This window comes from Nannobrachium achirus (assembly GCF_963921795.1).
Source record: "Nannobrachium achirus genome assembly, chromosome: 11".
NCBI classification, from domain to species: Eukaryota; Metazoa; Chordata; class Actinopteri; order Myctophiformes; family Myctophidae; genus Nannobrachium; species Nannobrachium achirus.
The window spans coordinates 26,964,740-26,987,412 of record NC_137820.1 but is presented as its reverse complement, the minus strand read 5'-3'; the positions used below and the strand labels follow the sequence as shown (position 1 = coordinate 26,987,412).

Below are 22,673 nucleotides of genomic sequence, written 5' to 3'. Positions count from 1 at the left end.
TTTGGCACCTTGGACACTTATTCACGTCTAACGAACTCTTGAACTTGTACTCTTTCTATTTTTATTCATTATCTCTTGCCATTATGCTATGTTCAGATGCACAGATATCACAATTGTATTGTACTGAACTGTCCGAAAGTGCTGAAAAATAAAATGAACTGAACTGAACTGAAAAAAAAAAAGTCATCAAGAACGCTGCTAAAGACCCTGCCTTTGTACTGTCGGTCGGTTTTTTGAGGAGAATAACCTTGGTCTATAAAGTTTTGGTATAACGTACTGATATAAAGTACTGGTCTTGAGCCCACGTGTTGTTGTTATTTATATCAGCTCGCACTTGTTGGTGGTGATGTCACCAAGAACGCTGATTGGCTAAGGGCCCTGCCTTTGTACTGTCGGTAATCTTTTGAGGAGGATAAACATGACGGCAAAGCTCTCTGTCTACCGAGCAATCTTCGTTCCTACTGTACTCTCACCTATGGTCATGAAGTGTGGGTCATGACGAAAGTATAAGGTCGCCGGTGCAAGCGGCCGAAATAGGTTTCCTCAGACGGGTGGCTGGTATCTCCCTTAGAGATAGGGTGAGAAGTTCAGTCACCCGACAGGGACTTGGAGTTTAACCGCTGCTCCTACACTTGGAAAGGAGTCAGCTTAGGTTGTTCGGGCATCTAGTACGGATGCCTAGGAAGGTCCTCGATGCACGTCCCACTGGGAGGAGACCCCGTGGCAGACCAAAGACCAGATGGAAGGATTATATCTCCAAACTGGCTTGGGGACACCTCTGTATACTCCCTGAGGGAGTGGAGGAAGTTGCTCGGGATAAGGAAATCTGGAAGTCTCAGTTGGAACTGTTAGCCCCGCGAACCGATTACGGATAAGCGGTTAAAGATGGATGGATGGATGGAACTTGACCTATAAAGATTTGTTATGACATACTGGTCTCGCCTTTCAGCGAGCCCACAATTAAAGAGTGAGGCGGGAGAAAGACAGGCAGAAAGGAGAGAGAGAGAGAGAAAGATGGTGTCTAACACATTATAGAGTCTGCAAGAGCCGGCAGCATTACAGCCCATTACATTCCACCCACCACTGAGTGTGGATGTGCTTGCATTGTGTGGGTGTTGCAACGCTATGGGATTTTCCATAAACAGCATCAGAATAACCAACACCGTGGCGCAGCTGGCATATAGCATTTTGCAATAAGTTTGGGGTGACATGAGCGGACTCAAGCTGATCTCCCGTTTGGAAGAGAGAGGCCTAATGAAGTGTTCGCCTGCGCAAAAACAACATGCAACCCTGCTGTTTTGTGCACTGATGCGACTTTTGGAAAAGAGAGCCAGCGGAAACGGCGAATGGCAAAACTGTGCTTATTGCTTTTGTGATGAGTTTATCTCAGATTCCATATCGCAGCCATATGCTGCCTCTTGTAACATTTACCTGGGGGAGAGGGAAAAAAAGAACAAACTAAACAATCTGTGTACAAGAAGTCACAGACAGGATTTGGATCTTTATTGTGGGATCCAGGGCCCAGATGGTACACTGGAGTGTTATGAGAGACAGAGTAACAACCATGCCACACTCTACTACTCCTGATTAAAGCCATTAAGACTGGTGTCACGTTAGACTTGGCTTGAACCACTTTAACCACTATGTTATGCTTTAGCCATCAAAAAATTGCAGATCTACAAGCTCACAGCGCGGCACTTGGTGAGCTTGTAGATATGCTATTTTTGAATTCTATGTATTTGACTGCGGACAAAAAACATGTTGTTCCTAGGACCCAGAGAAAGAAAGATTTTAGTTAAAAATGTTTGCTTTAAAATGTACCGTATAATCAGATTTGACACATTTTCACGTTTTTTCAAAAATAGAAGATCTACAAGCTCGCGGTGACACAGATGCAATCCCGGACTTAATGGGTTAATGTACCACCGATATCAGAAAGTTTAACCATTCTCAACCTGGCATCCCTATTTTGGTCCTGTCATTATAAAATGTCAAACATAGTGAAAAACAGCCGATCTACAAGTTCACAACGCATTGCGAGTTTACAAAGTTGGTCATATTTTCTCTGTTCTTCATGATGAAGGATGAAGGATGAGCAATACGTCTGTGATATTCCTCAAACAATTGTGTGGTTAACTACAACAGCGTTTCAGTGCACCAACAGGACAGTGCGTTGTTGAAAGTCACAGAACTTCTGCAACATTCTAAACCTCCCAGAACATTCCACAAACTTCTAGGATATTCGGGGACATCCTGCGGTCTTTTTCCTCGGAAACAGAAAACTGAGACAGAAACTGAGCATCAGCAGTTATGCAGGAGATCAAAGTCGGGACGGCTATGTCTATTGGCCGACTCCGATAGTTTAAAAAGCATGGATAATCACTTTTTTTTTGGCAGGCAACCCCATACTGAGGTCTTAAAATTCCTGTGAGGTCAGAATGTTTTATTCTTGAATATAATGTGTTTACGGTATGTTATAATGTTTAGGTTGTGTTGGCAATTCACACTGTGTTAATGTTTAGGTCAGGTTCATGTGTTCACACTGTGTTAAACTTTAGGTTAGGTTCATGTGTTCACACTGTGTTAAACTTTAGGTTAGGTTCATGTGTTCACACTGTGTTAAACTTTAGGTTAGGTTAATGGGTTCACACTATGTATCACGCCATCCCTCAGGGACGTGGGAAGGTAGCCTCGCAAGCCATCCCGAGTTACGTCATCACCAATGTGCTTCCTTTCTCGGTCTGGTGTCCCTCCCATCGAGTCTCTTTATTAGAATTTGGTTCTCAATTTCCAATCAAAAGGCTGCATTTCGAGCGAACCCGCCTCACACCGCTCCTGATTGGTCGAGCGGCTGCTACAGCTCTCGCATTTTGACAACAAACATGGCGGACCCCATATCCGATGCAAGTTCACAAATCGCAAATAAAAGCTGCATTAAGCGAAGTTTTATCTGAAATCAACGGCATCTCATAACTTAAAAACGAACAAAAGTTTGCACCTTTGGAATTTCTGTCTGGAAAAGACGTATTTGATGTTCTCCCGACGATGTATTGATGCGCTGATGACTACTGAATGGACCTGTCAGTCAAAGAAAGTAACTACGTCATCGCGTAATGCATTGTCTATGGGGAACTCCCAGACTCTCCTTTTGGAGAGTCTGGCTGTTGCAAGGCTAGTGGGAAGGGGGGTGCTGAGGGCGATACAGCACCCCCTGGTGGTGGAGAGGAGAAAAATAATTTTGTAGATTTGTTTTGTATGTATATATATATATATGTATATATATATACACACACACACACACACACACACACACACACACACACACACACACACACACACACAATATATATATATATATATATATATATATATATATATATATATATATATATATGTGGAAATATAATACAAGGTGAATAAAACATAGTTTCCCCATGCCTTTCGGCCTGGCGGAAACAAGATGTTCCGCTTGTTGTGATCACATGGTCAACTGCTACCGGAACTCGACACTCAATTCAACAAGGAAAGCGGCAAACAGGCAAGTTGAATCACAAGGAGACAGTGACAGATTGCTCATTGCAAAGAAATCTAAACAACAATACAACAACAGATACATAATTATTGGCGGGGAGGAGGACGAAAATAACAACACAGCAACGACAAATAGTTACAACTCGGAACAACGGAAAACGAATCACAGCCAGAAAATTCAGCCTGAGCCAGAGACTTCACTTCTACTACTATCGGGCATAACAACATACCAATGTTGGCACTTCTTTGGACTGTTCGGATTGAGCCTGCTTTCTTTGCTTCATTTGAAACAAAGCCGTGACTAAACGATTGCTGCATCATGATAACGACAACAGTGACAGTACGTTCGCTAAGGGAGGTATTGGAAACTGCCAAACTGGAGAAATGCAAGAGAAAAGTTTCATGTTTGGTGCTGTTTGAATCAAGTTAAGATTGCAGACAGGACAACATTATCTTTCCTTTCCCCCTCTCTACCTACACATCTATGCTGCCTGCTGCCTGCTGTCTGCGACTCTCTCTCTCTCTCCATTGCATTGCCTACTGTATGTATTGAATTGCTCTGCTTGCACATGAATGGCTGTCCAGCTGTCACAGTTAGTTTAAGTGGTTTCTGATTGTATATATATATACTGTACCGTCATGCCGCCGCAGGAGTCAGGAACAGGTTCTTTCTTTACAATTAAATTGGCAGCTGTTCATTTAACGTGTGCAGCTACTGCTTAAATTATGTAGAACCTGTGGCTGTGTGTTTCTAGCATATTGCTGCCGCTGTGCAAATCCAAGGAGCAGTAATACTATGAGTTTGTGAAACAACAGTATGTGTAGCGTGTGTGTGTGTGTGTGTGTGTGTGTGTGTGTGTGTGTGTGTGTGTGTGTGTGTGTTGTGTGTGTGTGATGATTTTGTATTTGATCTTGATCGTTTTGTTTGAAGTGTGATTGAGGCTGGAAGTGACCGTTTCCTGGACAACACGTGGGCTCGAGACCAGTATGGGCTTGTGACGCAACAGTGGAAGATAGCGCTGCTGAGGCCAGCTAAAATAACTAGTAACTATACAGCTCCTTGTTACACAGTTTTGCGAGGAATAAACACCCGAAACTGTAATTAAAATAACACAAAAACTAAAAATCCACGCACGCGCTACGTCTTCCAAGCTCAGCTCCCCCTGTGATTTGGGACTTCCCGCGTCCCTGCCATTCCTGCATAAAAGCAACATGTAATTTAATTACGAATAATGAAATGATTAGCACCAGTAAGACTCCCTAATCGGGAGATAAGCGACCGTCAGGTCGCATACACAAACTTTAGAATGCAATGGCAGCCAATCAGGAGGGAATATGTGAAATGGGACAGATCCATGTTGATGACATGACTTAAGATACTGTGTACCGCTTTGCGTGATTTTAGGGCAAAATCTGTAGGAGCAGTGTCCAAAAATGTGTTTTGCAAGAATCGACCTCATGGTGGCGCTAGAAGAGGGCCATGCGAGAAATGAGGGGTTGTGGTTTGGCAGCCAAGGAGTGTGTGTGCAAAGTTTGGTATGGATAGGGGCAATGGTGGCGGAGATATGAGTAGGGCAAAAGTGTGACGTGACGTGACGTGACGTGACGTGACGTGACGAACAGGCTGACTGACTGTAACAGTAATAACAGAGTGAGAGAGAGAGATGCAAATAGAGACGGAGACAAACGTTCTGGCATTAGTCTCACAGAGACAGGGTTAACATTCTAGCCCGATTTATACTTGGTCGTACGAATGAGTCGCGCGCCAAAAATAGGAGACCTACAAGCTCACAACGCAGTGAACGCACACTGTGAGCTTGTACTGTAGGTCTGCCATTTCCGGTGTGCCAACACTGACATAAGACTGAGCACAAGTCAGGCTTCTATCAACGCCCACATAGCTGTGTGTGCGTCACCTCACTGAATACAATCGGCCTAACCCGACTCACCAGAAACACAACATGACACCCACAGACCCACTCACACATATAAAATATTAACAATCTATAAATACAAACGATATGAACACCGTGTTAGTAGCTGGAATACAATAACCTGTTGAATGCAGTGAACGATAAACAAACAGATGCCACAAACAATAGGAGGTGACTCAATTACTTTTACATCCAAAACCTTACAGTGCACTCCAGCACGCACGCACACACACACACACACACACACACACACACACACACACACACACACACACACACACACACACACACACACACACACACACACACACACACACACACACACACACACACACACACACACACACACACACACACACACACACACACACACACACACAAAACCAATAACAACATCATAACCAATAGCAAGGATGGAGGTAACAGCTGCTCCATATACAATACGACAGCTATCAAATTCAGGGCAGAGAGAGCAGTGCAAACAGTAAAATGGCCTTCTTTTGTGTGACCCTACAAGCTGTATCGTCTCACTAGTCACTATCAGCTTGTGTACATATCCTTGACATAGCCGCCACTACTGAACATAATAACTGGTAGCCTAATTCCGCGCCGTCACAGAAGGCTGCTGCTCCTACAGCGGAGAGGCTTGGTCTCGGGGCTGTAGTCATATAGGTGCACCCGACCTTCACAACAAACTTCTCCACTGGTTTCTTCATCAAAAAGGCCAAACCGCACCAATGCAACTTGACGCAACTCCTTGCAACAAACGGTTTTAAGGCCATGTCACACCAATGCATGTCCTTGCAACGCTATATTATACTTGAATGATGGCAAACAGAAATTGTGAAAACAGTCTATCTAGAAGCTCACAACACATGCGCACACACACACACACACACACACACACACACACACACACACACACACACACACACACACACACACACACACACACACACACACACACACACACACACACACACACACACACACACACACACACACACACACACACACACACACACACACACACACACACACACACACACAACACAGGACATTTAGGAGCCTGTATTGAGCCCGTATTGAACAAAACAAGCAGTTATTGTACACCATCATGATCCCATAATCACTTTAGTGATAAAAATCCCATTCCTTTCTGATTACACATCAGCTTCGCCGTTCTCTGCAAATGCCTTGGAGGACAACCTAATACCACCCACCCAAGGAAGGAGCAAGGGATGACAAAGCAGCCCCTTCTCACCCCAATTCTCTCCCTCTATACTTGCATTCTCCAGCCTTACCTTAAACCCATTCCCTCACACTTACATCCCACCCCACACCACTGCTGTGGTCCAGGCACCAGGGGGGCTTCGAATCATTCCAGAGATTTAAAGCCCGCCCGCCCCCCTCTCTCTCTCCCCTTTAGCACCTCATCAGCCGCAAAAGGCTCATTACCCGGTCACCCCTGTCAGAGAATGGCCCAGGATTTATGCCTACATACGATAATCTGGTTCCAGACAACAGATAATGCTAAACGTCACTTTGCACCTCTGCGTTTCTGCTGAAACAGACAGACAGGGTCCTTTTGGGGCCACGCTCTGTCCACTCCCACTCCTTTTCGCTTCCTCTCTCGCCGTCTCATGCCAGATTCTCTCCCACTCGCCCTGTGATTTGCACTCAGCAGCTCCGCTGCCTGGGTGCTTTGCAGTGGGTAATTCCGGGAGACTGTCCTTTCCTTTCACACTCTCTCCCCCAATATTGTGTATCCGACTGCCTCCCACTCTGAACCCACGCAGTCATCTCCCCCTCAGATGCTGTACGGAAGATTTTTCTTTTTTCTTTTTTAAAAAACAGTCCCTTTCATCAAACTTCATACGGAAGCTGCACTGCAGGGTGTCAGCGGGAAGTTAGAAGAAAGATCTCGTGTCTGCTCTGCTGTGAGGTTGTGAGGCCCAGAATTGGAAGAAGAGGAGGTCAGTACAGATGGTGGTAGAGGTCTTTTTAGTTATTCACGACTCAAGGTTTTTATGTTTCATCTTGTGTACGAGTAAATAAATATATATATTTGTTGTTCTCGTTCCTCAGACATTGTAGCAGCAATAATAATAAACGCTCATATAAACCTACTCCTAATGTTTTAAAAATCTATATACAGTCATTCTGGCTAGCCATCGTCACGAAAAGGGACCGCCCACTTGTGCCTTTTAGCGACTCTGAGGCTGTCTCGAGAGATTAATATACAGTAAATATACAGTACATAGCTACAAAGCTACAAAGTGACCTGTGCCAGTGTCCGTGGCATGTGTTTAACCGCTTTCATCCTTTATTGACCGGGGTCCCCCAAGAGGTCTTTAATTAGTCCCCTCTGCACCGAAAGCATTCGCCGCTTCATCGCTATTTTCAGTAAATGTTCGCCTATTTTAGCTGAATGTTCACCATTTATAACATGCCCAGAATAGGGAAGCTAGAAACCATTCAAGTGGTTAAGAACCCACAGGCTGCCTAGTCTGACCACAGTTGGGGGAGATTGGGAGGGTATTAGAAGAACGCAGAGGCTTTGTTTCATGTGATCTTTTTTGTATGCTATGCACATGTTTATAACGTCAAAACTGTTAAAAGAAAAATGCAGAGTCTTAGGCACACTGCGGAGACAACAGCATGACAGTTTAGCGTTCGTAGACTCCCAAGCCTGCCTGGAAGGCATCAAACATTCATCAGTGACAGACGATCATGTGACAGTCAGACTACAGTAAGCGAAGCTCCTCTGATTTAAGTGACTAATGAGGAAGCACACGGCAGCATTCTGTACACCTCCTCCCCCAGTCATTAATCTAGTTGTTCCAATGACAGGATGGAAGCCTGTTCTTTTCTTTGCATACGGGCTGAATGGGAAAGAAAGTAGGCTGGGTGGGGGCCTCGTAAACAGAGAGAAGAAAGAGAGAGACAGAGATGGAGTGAGAGAGGGAGAGGAAAAAGTTTGGGACAAAAGGGAAGAAAGTAATCACAACGAGTTGAGATGAAGGGAGAACAAAGAATTACGCTAGCTTTAGACAGGGAAGAGCTATTTTGTTTTCTGCCCCGTACAAGCGTGTGTGTGTCCCTGAGTGATTGCATAGAATATGTATGTGCGTCTGTGGTCTCTGAGTGGAATATTGAGCATTTCATTTCACCCAATTCAATAAGGCGAAATTGATTCTGTCTAGAATTCACAGAAGCAATTAAGAATAAAGGTCTATTTGAGGCCATTTCTCCTAATGTAAACTTTCTCTGTCTCGGCAGCACAATAACTTTTACGCAGTCAAAACAACCGCAACCTATTGGGTCAATATCCGAAGAGGTCTAAATTAAACTGGAGTGCAAGTCACTTCGACAAAGATCAATTTTTGTCATACGGAGGCAATTCAGGGTGATGGAGCGCACGATAAATACAATTTAATAAAGGAACACTTCTAAACGTCTTCCAACTTGGCCTATATAGGCCTATATGACAGCTGCTCAACTCCGCTGTGATAACAGGCGGACGAGAGGGGGAAAAAAACATCTCCCTCTGGACGCAGAGCAAGACAAGGCTGCATCCTGGGCAAAACCCGAGATAAGCCAGAATACATTTTTGCAAAGCCCTCTTTTAGAAAGATCAACTTTTTCTGGGGGGGAGGGGTGTTTGGGGTTGGGAATATGCAGAGCCTCATAGGCATATATTCCTGAGGAGTTCTCCAGAAGGCTGCTCAGCGGCGTGTGCTGCTCACAGCCTGGCCCACACAAAGACGCATGCAAATATGGAGTGTCTCAAGTCTCGAGTGAAGCAACAGCGAGCGCAGGGACCAAAAAGCAACTAACTGTCAACGGCTGAGCGTAAATATGGAAAAGCTTAAGCCTCAGAAGAATGTTGATATATTCAAAACGGCTAGCACACCACCACCGACAAAACAATGAGCCCCCCCCCCCCCGCCCCACGGCCCCTCTCCTCCGTTTCCTCTCCTCTCGTCTGACAACTGTCTTCTTTTTTTCCTTATCTTTGTGAGCCAATGGTGCGATTAATTAAAAAGATTGGGCCGTCTCAATCACGAGAAAGCAACAGAATAGAGACGGGGAAATAAAACTCCCAGCGGCGCGATTTTAACCAGCAGCTTTCCTCTACCCCTCAAAAATAATGCTTTCGCTGTTCTCCCTTCTTGTCCGAGTGTTAACTCGGTAAACGCCACCTCCAGCTGTCCCTCTCCAATGCCCATGAGTCTGCTAGTGGGTTGTAAGTCATGTGTGCTCCCAATTAAGCCACCATCGCTGGGGGATGCCGCGCTTCTTGCTACCGGCAATAAGCTGTGCGCACAGCATGGCCTGAAGGGGTCATGATGAGGACTCTCTACACTACATGTAATGGACCAGCTCTTGTTACTTTAACTGCACTAAATGTAATGGACTCGCTCTTAACAACACTGTAGTTGTCACTTTAACTACACTACATGTAATGGACCTGCCAGGCACGTGCACACATAGACATCAAAGGGGGCTTGAGCCCCTGCCCTTTTATCTGTCTGTAAAGGTGACTCCACAACAAAGAGACTACAGGAGACTTTTTCTAACATTTCACGAACTGCAAAGAAATACGCAATTTCTTTTCCAGCCAACCGCAATGACACTACATGTAATGGAACTGCTCTCCTCAACACTGATGTACTGCTGCAATGCTGCAATCTGGAACTTGTTTTAATGAATACAGTGTTATTTTGTAATGTATGGTAGTTTATGTTAAATGTAACATCTGCAATGGTTGGAGGTGGTCTCCCTACTCTTCCAATGAGACATTTAGACCCAGGTGTCAAGTGGGACACTAAGGTCTAAGGTCTTAAGGCACACTGCTGCCTTTTTTTCGGACGAATATGGTGACCCAGCTAACGTTAGCCACACCCACAGTGTGATGTCATTTTATCTGTGTTTTTGGATTGGCACTTTTGACCCACAAGGTGTCAGCCTCCAGGAAGAAATACAAAGGGAATACATCATTTTCCATAACAACCACTCTCGACTTACGTGGCCGTGGTTGATGAAGCCATGTTTCTCAGCGATGCGGTCGGCCTCGCCCGGGCCGCCAGTGATGTGCACGGCCCAGGTGTTGGTGTAGATCTCCGCGGAGTCGGCCCACTTCAGTGCCGCCGTCGACAGGACCAGCAGTGTCCAGAGGTGCGGTAGGGCCAGCCTGGCATCCATGAAAGGAACAGCGGGCCACGGAAGCCTGTCCGTCTATCCGTTCTCGTCACCTCTTACCCGGCACAGCCCAGCTGCTCTACCTCACGGGCAGTAAAGTAGAACAGTGACCTGGAGAAAAGAGGACACACAGCTGCTTATAATCACAAACATGTCCCTCTTAGTTGAGTCCCTCATTCCCTGGCCCCAAACTGCTCAGTATGGATGCTCTACAGAAAGTAAAACTAGAGCCTGTCACTGACAGTGACTGATGCTAGATTTTGGGGTCCGATGCCAACCCCCGATTTTGGAGAGCCCTAGACCGACGTGTTTTGAACAATATCTGATCAAGAAGTGCAACATTAAACCTGTATTCCCCTCTTGCCTAATGCTTTATTGTTGAACGATGATTCAGCAATTGTAGTTAATAAATCTCAGAGAAGACTCCCACTCTTGGGTCTGACAGTTGCGAATTCTCAGCCTTGAATTAACGTGGCAAAAGGAAATACAATTTGACACTGTCCAAAGCACTGGCAAAAGAGCACTGACTGAAAGTTGTACTTCTTTTCATATACAGTACATTTGCATTTGAGTATGATGATACACAATCTTATTATGGTTCTTTTTCATGTTGGTTTTTATGCTTATTTTTCAAGTTACTCAACCACCTACAAGGTAACACAAATCTTTTGGGGAGATCTAAATTGACCATTACCATCATTTGTATACTGTCAGAGTTAAGGGGAGACCACCATGACATTGTTGTTTGAAAACTACTGATTTAGACCAAAATGCAGGTTTAAATGAGTTCTGCAATGAATCTCTGTATTAATAATTCAACAGCATTTTTTATATGGCTCCCTCATTGTATCACGATATAAACGATATCTCTGAAAAGGCATATCGTGGAGACATTGTATCGTCTCAACGATATTTATCACCATATCGCCCACCCCTAATACATATTATATACTGATATATCGGTTGGGCTCTAAGTAAAACCCAAATCTGCAGTGAGATAACAGCAGCACACACAAACCAGTGTGTCCCACACTCTGCTCACTGTCTATAACATCTGACAACTGGCACATTCTGAGATTGAATGTCTACCTGTGCAGCAAGTCAAGTCTGCCTGATATTTATCTGGATGATGGAATTACTAAATGCTGTGTGAAATAATAACATGGCACATGAACAGTGTCAGGAGAGGGAGAAAATCACTTTGGATATTGCCCACTTATGACCCGCTGTTGTATACTTCTTTTGTTGTATAATGTGTTGTATAATATGTTGTATAACTGCTTTTGTGATCTTTCCCTGTGACATTTTCTTCCTTTTCTTTTCAGGGGGATTGTAATAAAGCCCTTTGAGACTGTAACAGTGATTAAGGGCTATACAATTAAATGCCTTTTCTCTCTCTGTCTAGATGGAACACATTTCCATCTAGGAGAAATGCACTTCTCGGCTTGGGTCTTTATGCTGACAATAATAGAAAATTAATTATGCGGGCTGTATCCAAGTTTAATGTCTCAATCTGAGAGGAGCTGGTGGGAAGCCACGCAGCACCGCATAAGACTAAGGTTTATTATATGGAAACGCTGCTCAATGTGGGGCAGAAATATGATACGGTGTGGGTGGGAGTCCCGAAAGTGCATCAATTTGTCTTAAGAAGGATGGTACTGTAGGTGGCCAAATGCAGCTCTGAATGTTTGTCCGTGATTGCATCAGTCACTTTGCAGCAAATCCCCACCAGCACTGCAACCTAGAGCCAGACATCCCTAGTTTTACTCAATAAACTGGTGGGAGCCATGTAGGTTTTTGGGCCAGTTTTTGACTTTCCAAACTGAATGGATTTCATTCCATTGTGCTGTGCTGTGCTGTGCTGTGCTGTGCTGTGCTGTGCTGTGCTGTGCTGTGCTGTGCTGTGGTTTTGACGTCTAAAATTCTCCAGACTTTTGAAGACATTGTGTGCGGATAAGAGATGTATTTTCTTTTTTCACTGAGTTCAAAAATGTATATATATTTCTTTTTTAAATAATAGATTTTTTTACCAGCCTAAGAGAGTTATATAAATGAACACAACCTTGGAGCAGCAACAGAAAGAGAAGCTCAGAGGTTATGAGAGTGCTCACACAGTTCTATACAGACACGGGGGTGAATTGTTCACAGGGCCCTGACATTTTCGCTCTGGATTTTCACATAAAAAAGGGAGCAAACGACATGCTTGCTTAAAAAGATGGTGATTCTTGCAGAGCCGATGGGATCTAAAAGCAGAGCAGCGAAGGCCAATCCCCTGAGAGGTGGTCTCCCTACTCTTCCAATGAGACATTTAGACCCAGGTGTCAAGTGGGACACTAAGGTCTAAGGTCTTAAGGCACACTGCTGCCTTTTTTTCGGACGAATATGGTGACCCAGCTAACGTTAGCCACACCCACAGTGTGATGTCATTTTATCTGTGTTTTTGGATTGGCACTTTTGACCCACAAGGTGTCAGCCTCCAGGAAGAAATACAAAGGGAACCCCTAGTCACAGTTGCCATAGGTGGGCTCAGTATTCAGGGGGGGGGGGGGGGGAGCAGACGCATCATTCGGCACAGACAATCTGGTCCCCCGGGGGACAGCTTATGGGTACGGTGCCATCTCGCTGTCTTGACAACGTCTCGGTGCTGCTGCATGCTTAAGACTGCCCTAAACTTAATGTACGGTGAGAAAAGGACGCCCACCATGTTGGCTTTTCACGCGTACAACACAATTGCTTTCTCAAAAGTTTTAGGACAGGTTTGGGACCTGTCGATGGTTTGACAATGTTTCCAGGACTTGGGACAAATCCAAGACATTCTAATTGAGGACAGTGCACCAGGTAGGCAGACGATACGCTAACAGTTTGACACGGCGTGTCACCTATTGCTTTGTCCTCCTCTAATCCTCCCTCAAATCACATTGCCAACGGGCAATTAAGGGCTATTCACAACGGGCAAAAAAGGAGAGGATTGCGTGGGACAATCTGCAGTTTCAAAGCCACATTTAGGAGAGCGAGAGCAGTGGTTGCGATTACACTGAAAAAAAGTAGGTGAGATGGAGGCATGACTACAGGCTGTCACTCGTTCCGGCTGTCTGTGGAGTGATTCTTCTGAGCTCATTAGGGCTAGGTCTCAGTCAGAGAGTCACAGAGCTATAGGAGAGGCTCGGGAGGGTGTGACTGTCACTGAGTGAGTAGGAGACAGTCACGGGGGGGAGACAGAAAGAAATAGAAAACTCAAGAAAGAGACAGACAGATACACATCCAGAGAGAGAGAGAGAGAGTGTGTGTGTGTGTGTGTGTGTGTGTGTGTGTGTGTGTGTGTATGTGTGTGTGTGTGTGTGTGTGTGTGTGTGTGTGTGTGTGTGTGTGTGTGTGTGTGTGTGTGTGTGTGTGTGTGTGTGAGAGAGAGAGAGAGAGAGAGAGAGAGAGAGAGAGGGAGGGAAGGAAGGAAGGAAAGAAAAGTTATCACCCTCCCAGGCTCCCACCCAGCATTGTGCCAAGCAGGCGTTATAACAAAAAAATGAAAAAGGGGAAAAAAAGGAAAATACTTTATTAAAAAACATACAGTAGCCTGGAGGAGAGTTAACAAGAGACTGCTGCTTGCTTAGACTACTCTATACAATATACATCAAAGACCAGAAACAGAAACCAAGATGAAACTTCAACCTCACAGGAGAACCTCATGCTCACTGAATAACAAAACACCAATGGGAAAACTGAGACAAATGGCATAACCTCTTTTGGAGCTCATTGCGGGGCTGGTGCAGTGAGGGGACCGTGGAAACTGTGGAATGAGTAAGCAGTGACCTGATGCATGGCCACTGATTATCATGGATCCAGCACCCTCTTCTTTAAAAGGTAATGACAGCCTTCCGTAGGCTGTGTAGCTCAACGATATACGGTAAGAAGAATGGCAGGGAAAGTAGATCACAGCCTCCCGTGCATGAAACAATTCCCCAGTGCCTGGAATAGAACAGCAGGCTAAGACAGAAGGTTGTGCTTCCGGGGGGGAAACACTCCCTCAATAATACTCTAGTGAGAAACAACTGCCCCTTGCTTTGTCCTGTGCAGTATGTCTCTCAACACATTCTAGAATGTGAAACAATAGGGTTATATTTGATCAACCTCAAAGAAATAAGAAATACAGTACCCTTTCAGGGTTTCTTGCAAGGGAAAAAAACGTAGTCCAGGTGCTACTGGATGGGGGTGCACGACGCGTGCCTGAGCACGCAGTGGCTGCACAAACTATGGACAAAATTACATACCGCAATAGAGTATATCAAATATCTCAATAGTGATACAATATAGCTAACAGGTTCACTTACACTCTTATATCTATCTATACCTTTAGTCTTGGCGCTGACCAATTCAGTCTTGGTGGTGCGGACTGAACTAGTCTGGCGGAATCCCTGCCCTACACTCACCCTGCGTCACACCTGTATTTTGGGTCATCCTAAATCTGGCCTAAATATCCAGCAAAAGGTAAATGCAGAAAGATGATGCTTTCCTATCAGCAGCTTTTATACAGTAGCTCCTGCCCTGTCAAGCCAGTGTTGTGTCAACCTCCATTCTGATTCTAACCTCGTACCCAGTTTTATCTCCATCTCACAAGGAGATAAAGCCTAGAAAAGAACTAAGAGTGCATACCACATAAATAAGGCTGTAGTCCTTCCCGAAGAGTGCACACCACATAAACAAAGTCCTTCCAGCAGCTGGCCCGGGTTCACATCCAAAATTGGATGCTTTTTGCAGCATGTCATCCCCTCTCTCTCCTGTGTCTCTCGTAATCAGAAAGTCATAGGATGCAGAGCAATAACCTAATATTCAAAGTAAGAAAGGAAACGGAGTGCTGCCAAAGGTACGAGAAGTGCAGGGCTACATGCTTCTTGTCCAGCCTATTCCATTCAGTTCTAGCTAACCCTAGTGTCCCTATTCTGGGAGGTTAACATCCGGCGAAAATAGCAGATCCACAAGCCCACAACGCATCGCACAGCAATGAGTTGTGAGCTTGTAGATCGGCTATTTTCAGCGAAGATAATGCAGTGTACAGTGAAAACAAAAGGGGACATAGTATAGAGAATCTATACAATAGAGCCGTGGGGGACTCTGGCCGACTTTATCCCCTTTTGCTCTTAGAGGAGCATAGGTCATTCATGAACTCCTCCAGCTGGTTCGGTGTTGGGAGATTTTCTCTGCTAAGTAATGGTTCAACGTATTAATTGGGCAGCTGAGGATGAGGAGCGGCGCCACAGCAATGTATACTTGTTATTGTTTTAACAGAATTACAAAGCACTTGGACATCAGCCATCTACAGTATTCTCACTGCACTACTGGTAACTCGGCAAATCAGCACTTCAAAGTCATAGCGACTGTATAAAAATGTATTGTCAGCCAGACTACAAAAGACGGATTACTTTCGCGAGTGGGAAGAAACTTCACAAACATTGCCAACATTTCATTTCAGCAGCCTTAATGCAGATGAATGGAGTATTTCTATTCATGCTGATGAGCAGAGGAAGTGATTCTATGAAGCACCCTACCCTAGTTCTGTTTCAGACTGTCCCGCTGGTCAACAGCTTTGTGGGCCACTCTCTCTTATAGGAAAACAAGGCATGAGAACCAACAGTTAGGGCTGGGCGATATGGGCAAAATATCATGATATCAATATACCACGATATCGAGGACATATTCAACCGCTCCCTCTCCAAGGATGCAGTCTCCAAGGAAACCAATGTCTGAATGACTGGAGAGACCTGTCGCTCTCACCCCAATAATCAGCTAAGGCTTTGAAAAGCTGGTGAGAGAGCTCCATACTACCTGCCTCGCTGGACCTGACAGATCCACCAACGACTGAATTGCCATGGCTCTTCACACCATCCTGTCGCACATGGATGCCAAGAAGCTGAATGACAAGTATGTGCGTATGTTGTTAGTGGACTGCAGCTCAGCTTTCAACACCATTGTACCAACAAGACTTAACACAAAGCTCAGAGATGTAGAGATACACCCAAGCATGTGCAACTGGATACTAGACTTCCTGTCGAACCAACGCCAGGCAGGTGGTGAGAATGGGCAGTATCACATCCGACACCCTGACCCTCAGCACTGGAGCACCCCAAGGATGCGGGCTGAGCCCTCTCCTCTACTCCCTGTACACAAATGACTGCACGGTGCACAGCCACACGCAACTCCAACATCATCCTGAACTTAGTATGTTGAACTAGAGCTCAAGTTTCAGCTCTAGTTCAACAGAGCTGAAACAAAAGCTCACACAGCATCAAGGACAGGCACTACTCCAGCCACAAACTGTTCACACACATATATTGAGTCGAGTCGCGGGGATTAATGCGACTCGTCGACGAATCGTTTTATACTGTATTTAAAAAAGAAAAAAAATCAAGTGTTGCTTTAAACCATGTCAACATAATACAATAAAACAGTAAGATGAACATTGTTTTAAGCCTTTAAAGTGAAATAGATGAACTACCGTGCAAATGAGATAATGAGACATGTTAGCGGCGGACATTAATGGCGATAATAAGATGCTCCAGCCGTGCATAATTGTGAATCGCCGAGCAGAGTAGAAAGATGGGGACGAGAATAATGCATCTCTCTGACAACACAATTGCGTGTCGTTTATTATTTCCACCGGATGTATTTTCTCAGAGCATAGCGCTGCTGTATCAAAAGAGCTATGTTGCCGATCAAGTCGTTGCTGGTGCGAGTCGAGACAATAAAAAACGGTTCGCCCATTGCTACTTCTCAGCCTAAGACCACTACCACACTCAGCAGCAGGCAGTGGCTGTCGCTGCTGCTTCTTGCTCTTGGCTAGCTGCAAAAAGTAGAATAACACGTTGATGTATTTCCTCTCAAAGTGGTTAACTTCAAAATAAGAGCTCCCTGTAATATGATCAAGGGAACATTCAAGTCACGTTAACTGGTTTTATTTTTAAGTCTACTTTCAAGTAGTAGGTACTAGGAAGTAAGATGGACTCAATTGGAAGTACATGATGACACCAGTCCAGTGCTATACCGCACCGCAGTAGTAACTGGTGATGTAAAAATAATATATTTTCGACTCCTCGACTCAAACTATTGCCATCAATTCCGGGGGCTTAAAACACCTCGTTGATTTTTACAAAGCAGCCCTAATATATACATACAGTATATACCCCTACAATGACCGCGGCGGATCAAGGGGGCCTACCCTACCCTCAAGGGCAAGACCACCAGGTTCATGAACAGCTTCCACCAGCCTACCATCAGACTGTTGAACGAGGCATGATGACCATTGACCACTGCCCGATGAAGGCTCCCCCTTTTACCTTTTCAACTTTGTACATAATTATAGTGTTGTCTATTTGTTGATTATTATAATTTTATGTTTGTTGATGAATTTAATACATAGGATCACGATGAAAACAAGTCAGTTTGTGTTATTCAATCAATCAATCAATCAATCAATCAATCAGTCTTTTGTGGACTACAGTACAGTATGTGGTTGAACTTGACCCTTGATAATCTGATAATCTTAATGTTAACTAATGTCTATGCCATGAACTGCTATGCTCACGCTCTGTATTTCTAAACCTCATGTACATAACGTTTGGAAGGATATGCTATGTGTAAATATATGTAGATACCTTGCCTCTTTTTTGGTTCCTTCTTTTTCCTTTCTATTTTTTCAGGAAACAATCAAAACGATGGAGCTTGCACAAAAAAACAACAACAACCACCCACTGTTTTACACCTGTAAACCTGTGATGTGACAATGAAGATGATTCTGATTCGATATTGAAATGATAATATGCTACTGTTACAATAATATCAATTTGCTTGTTCATTTTTTAAAACCTTTCTAAAATAGCATATCTACAAGCCCACAAAAATGCATCGCATTGCGACAAGTGAGCTTGTACTTTAGATTGGCTGTTTACACAATAATAAGGCATAAGTGATTAACACCAGGAATGGAAAAGACTCAACTTAAGCTATATCACAATATTACATAATCCAAAATCCCAGATGATTGGTCACACATCACATTCACAATATCGATAGATAGCAACTCCTTGCAACAAAACAGTTTTAAAGGGGCCACACCATGCTTTTCAAAATATATATTTTATATAAATATTGGTCCATAATACGGTTTTATACAGGTTTTAGCCTAAACAACTACTTGGATATTGATTCATGTTCTGTCTCTCTCAAATTCCAAGCCGTTTCAGATGCAATACCAAAATGCCCTTTGTTGGCAAAGTTGCACTGTCTTTGGGCTAAAATTGGAACGATACAGAGAATATTAGAGAAGCACGATGGCAACCATGTAGAGTCAATCGTAATATTCTCTGTATCGTTCCAATTTTAGCACCACTTTACCTCATAGTGTGGTACGATGTGTACTTCCGTAGGATTTTTGTGCTAAAATTTATTTTTTTGCAGATCCTGGTTCTATAGAGTCCAAACTATGAGAAAATGATGGGTGCCAACTTTTCCGGACCCCCGCCCCCTTTCTGGGGGTCATCTAGTTTGGGACCTCCCAGAACAGTACGCCAGCCAGTTAATGTCCAATTGTCTTAATATTAGGGTTGTTTTGTAGGTTTTAAAACATTCTGAGTTCATTTATTACACTTTTGAAGCAGCCAGAGTAACCTTTCTGACTTTTGGTTGGGGTCTTTCCTCACCTGGGACCCCCCAGACATACCCCTGTGCCTATCTCAGTAATCGCTCTGCTCCTGCTCCAGAAAAATTTCATATTAGATCATAATTGAATAAATGTTTTTGTAGCTGGGCTCAGAGTTACTGCATAGTGTACTTCTAATGATTTTTTTAGCTTAACTTTTTTACTGCTTTGGCTTTTATAGGGACCAAACTGTCAGAAAATGATGGGTGTCAGATTTTCCCAACCCCTGCCCCTTTTCTGGGGGGGGGGGGTGTCATCTATTTATATAGGACCTCACAGAACAGTATGCCAAATTTCATAATATTAGAGCTGTTTTGAAGGTTTTAAAACATTCTAAGTTCATATATTGCACTTTTGAAGCAGCCAGAATAACCTTTCTGACTTTTGGTGGGCGTCTTTCCTTACCTGGGACCTGGGAAGTCCTTGCTCTGCTCCTGCTCCAGAACAGTGTCAAATTAGATCATAATTGAAGCATAAAAGCTTTTGTAGCTGGGCTCTGACAACAAAAATGAGTAGCTAATACCAGGGGTCTTCCACAGGGGGTCTGGGAGGTGTCCTCAGAGTTACTACAGGGGGCCAGCCAAATCTCTGATCATCCCAACCTCCCAGTCAGCCAAGACATCTGACTGGAAAATACCCTCCACTCTCTGAATTCCTTCCATTTTCTTCAATTGGTGGAAGCTCTGGGCAATTTGTCAGGTATCATGTATACTGCATTGTGACGTGGTCGGCATGGAGGATATGTGGTAGCAGTGCAGCTCTTTGACTGAAATCCCATCCCATTACCCTGCATTATCACAGATGTGGGGTTGTTGGACCGAAGTGCTCCAATGACTCCAATGTTGATGGAAATAAGTCTGCCTTGCCCAGCCCTGAGGCTCATAGGGCAGGAGTCTATGTCCTGTGTCTGTGAGGCAGCTTGATGTACAAGTACCCCTGGACAGTGGACATGATAATAGTTTGTCATAGGGACATACCCCAATCCAGCCTTTGATGCTGAGGTCATACATTCAAGATGTATGACAAGATGACTGTGTGTGTGTGTGTGTGTGTGTGTGTGTGTGTGTGTGTGTGTGTGTGTGTGTGTGTGTGTGTGTGTGTGTGTGTGTGCGTGCGTGCGTGCGTGCGTGCGTGCGTGCGTGCGTGCGTGCGTGCGTGCGTGCGTGCGTGCGTGCGTGCGTGTGTGTGTGTGGTAAATGGACATGTTGTTCTGCGTGCCTGCTCTGGCATCACACTCTGGCTTCACTGTGATGGCACACCAACAGAATCCCTTTTATGACCATATATGGAGTTCCTTGATGTCTTCAATATTAAGCCCATATCTAACAGGACTTCATATGGGAATGCCCATATATGGAGGCCACATCGGCCACATGCCACACTAACAGAATCCATATATGGCCAAGACAACCCATATCTGTGTGGCTGGTTCTACAGACAGGGATCTCCACGTATGGGCATAAAAGGGTATGATGTCAGTTGTCATAGACATCATAGGACTTTCACATAATAAATAACTGAGTTAGCATGTTTGGGCTCTCACAGCATATCTCCATAATATACGTACAGTACATACATGGATCTCCATATATGGGTACCAGGGGTCTCCTACAGTATGGGTAACTGGTCCGATATACATCACTGGCTAGATGGCAAAGAATTGGTGCTCTGAGGCATCTTACTAGTAAATAATACTGAGAATACTAATAAACCATCAAGTACACTACATAAAGCCAGGATGCATAAAACTAACAGTTTCTAATATTATTCAAAAATAGATAGCAAATTGCAGAACTGGTTGCAAGAATAGGGCCAAAACTGAAATAGCCGTTTGGCTGGCCCCCTGTACTAACTCTGTGGACACCTGGGGGTCCCGGACCCCCTTTGGAAGACCCCTGGTATTAGCTACTACAGGTACAAAAGCTTTTATGATTCAATTAGGATCTAATTTGACACTGTTCTGGAGAAGGAGCAGAGCAAGGACTGTATTGAGTTCTGAGATAGGCACAGGGGTCATTACGGGGGTCCCAGGTGAGGAAAGACCCCCACCAAAAGTCAGAAAGGTTATTCTGGCTGCTTCAAAAGTGCAATATATGATCTTGTTTTAAAACCTTCAAAACAGCTCTAATATTATGAAAATTGGACATTAACTGGCTGGCATACTGTTCTGCGAGGTCCTAAAATAGATGACCCCCCAGAAAGGAGGCAGGGGTCAGGAAAATCTGACACCCATCATTTTCTGACAGTTTGGTCCCTATAAAAGCCAAAGCAGTAAAAAATACATTTTAGCAAAGAAATCCTTAGAAGTACACTTCGTATCACACTATGTAGTAACTTTGAGGACCCCCAGGGGTCCCGAACCCCCTGTGGAAGACCCCTGGTATTTGTTAATACTTATTTTTGTTTTCATAAAAAACGTTTATGCTTCAATTATGATCTAATATGACATTGTTCTGGAGCAGGAGCAGAGCGAGTACTGAGATAGGCACAGGGGTCCGTCTGGGGGGTCCCAGGTAAGGAAAGACCCCAACCAAAAGTCAGAAAGGTTATTCTGGCTGCTTCAAAAGTGTAATAAATGAACTCAGGAGGTTTTAAAACCTACAAAACAACCCTAATATTAAGAAAATTGGACATTAACTGGCTGGCGTACTGTTCTGGGAGGTCCCAAACTATCATGGTTCCATCTCATATAAGATTCCAATAGGGGGGCTGGAAGAGACACTGGGAAGACCAAAAAACAAGAAAAAAACGAAAAATGTGAAATTCATGGTGTAGTCCCTTTTAAGGCCATCACACCAATGCAAGTCCTTGCAACTGCCGTTGGGATAATGGTTGCGAGTAATTGCAAGTAGTTGCATGTTGCAAGGAGTTGCATTTGTGGTTTGTTAATTACAGTACATGAGAGTAAAGATATTTTGTTCTGGTTCCTCATATATTGTAGCAGACAATCAATGCTCAACAGCTCTATGAGCCGCTCTCCGTCACTGGAAACCAAGGCACCAAGAACCCAGAATGAACTGCACATGAAATGTGTTGTGGCACACAGACAGTCAAAGAAAATGTCCCTCTCCTGAGAGTGAAATTGCTCCGAGGTATTAAGGGCGATTGTGAATGTGAAATGAGACGTGCTACACGTTGCCCCCCCCCCGCCCCAGACGGAGCATTAAGGACGGCATTACATAACTGGCAGTGATCTCTATACAGACATCATCTGAGAAGTGCACAGAAGTGACTCAGCTCAAGATGCCAATGGAGGAGTACAGCTCTGCTATAGTCTCATTTGATGGCTTGCATTGTCTATGAGCTGCAGAGATGGA

The 22,673-nt window shown here is 44.3% G+C and overlaps 1 protein-coding gene across 1 annotated transcript in view; it reads right to left on the bottom strand.

Annotated features, from left to right (window-relative positions):
- Positions 1 to 22,673, bottom strand: part of furinb (furin (paired basic amino acid cleaving enzyme) b) — a 165,215-nt gene that overhangs the window by 139,835 nt on the left and 2,707 nt on the right. The window contains exon 2 of the mRNA XM_080736426.1: positions 10,497 to 10,781. Coding sequence (XP_080592552.1) covers positions 10,497 to 10,673 — 177 coding nt within the window. The 5' untranslated portion in view covers positions 10,674 to 10,781. The remainder of the gene's footprint in view (positions 1 to 10,496; positions 10,782 to 22,673) is intronic.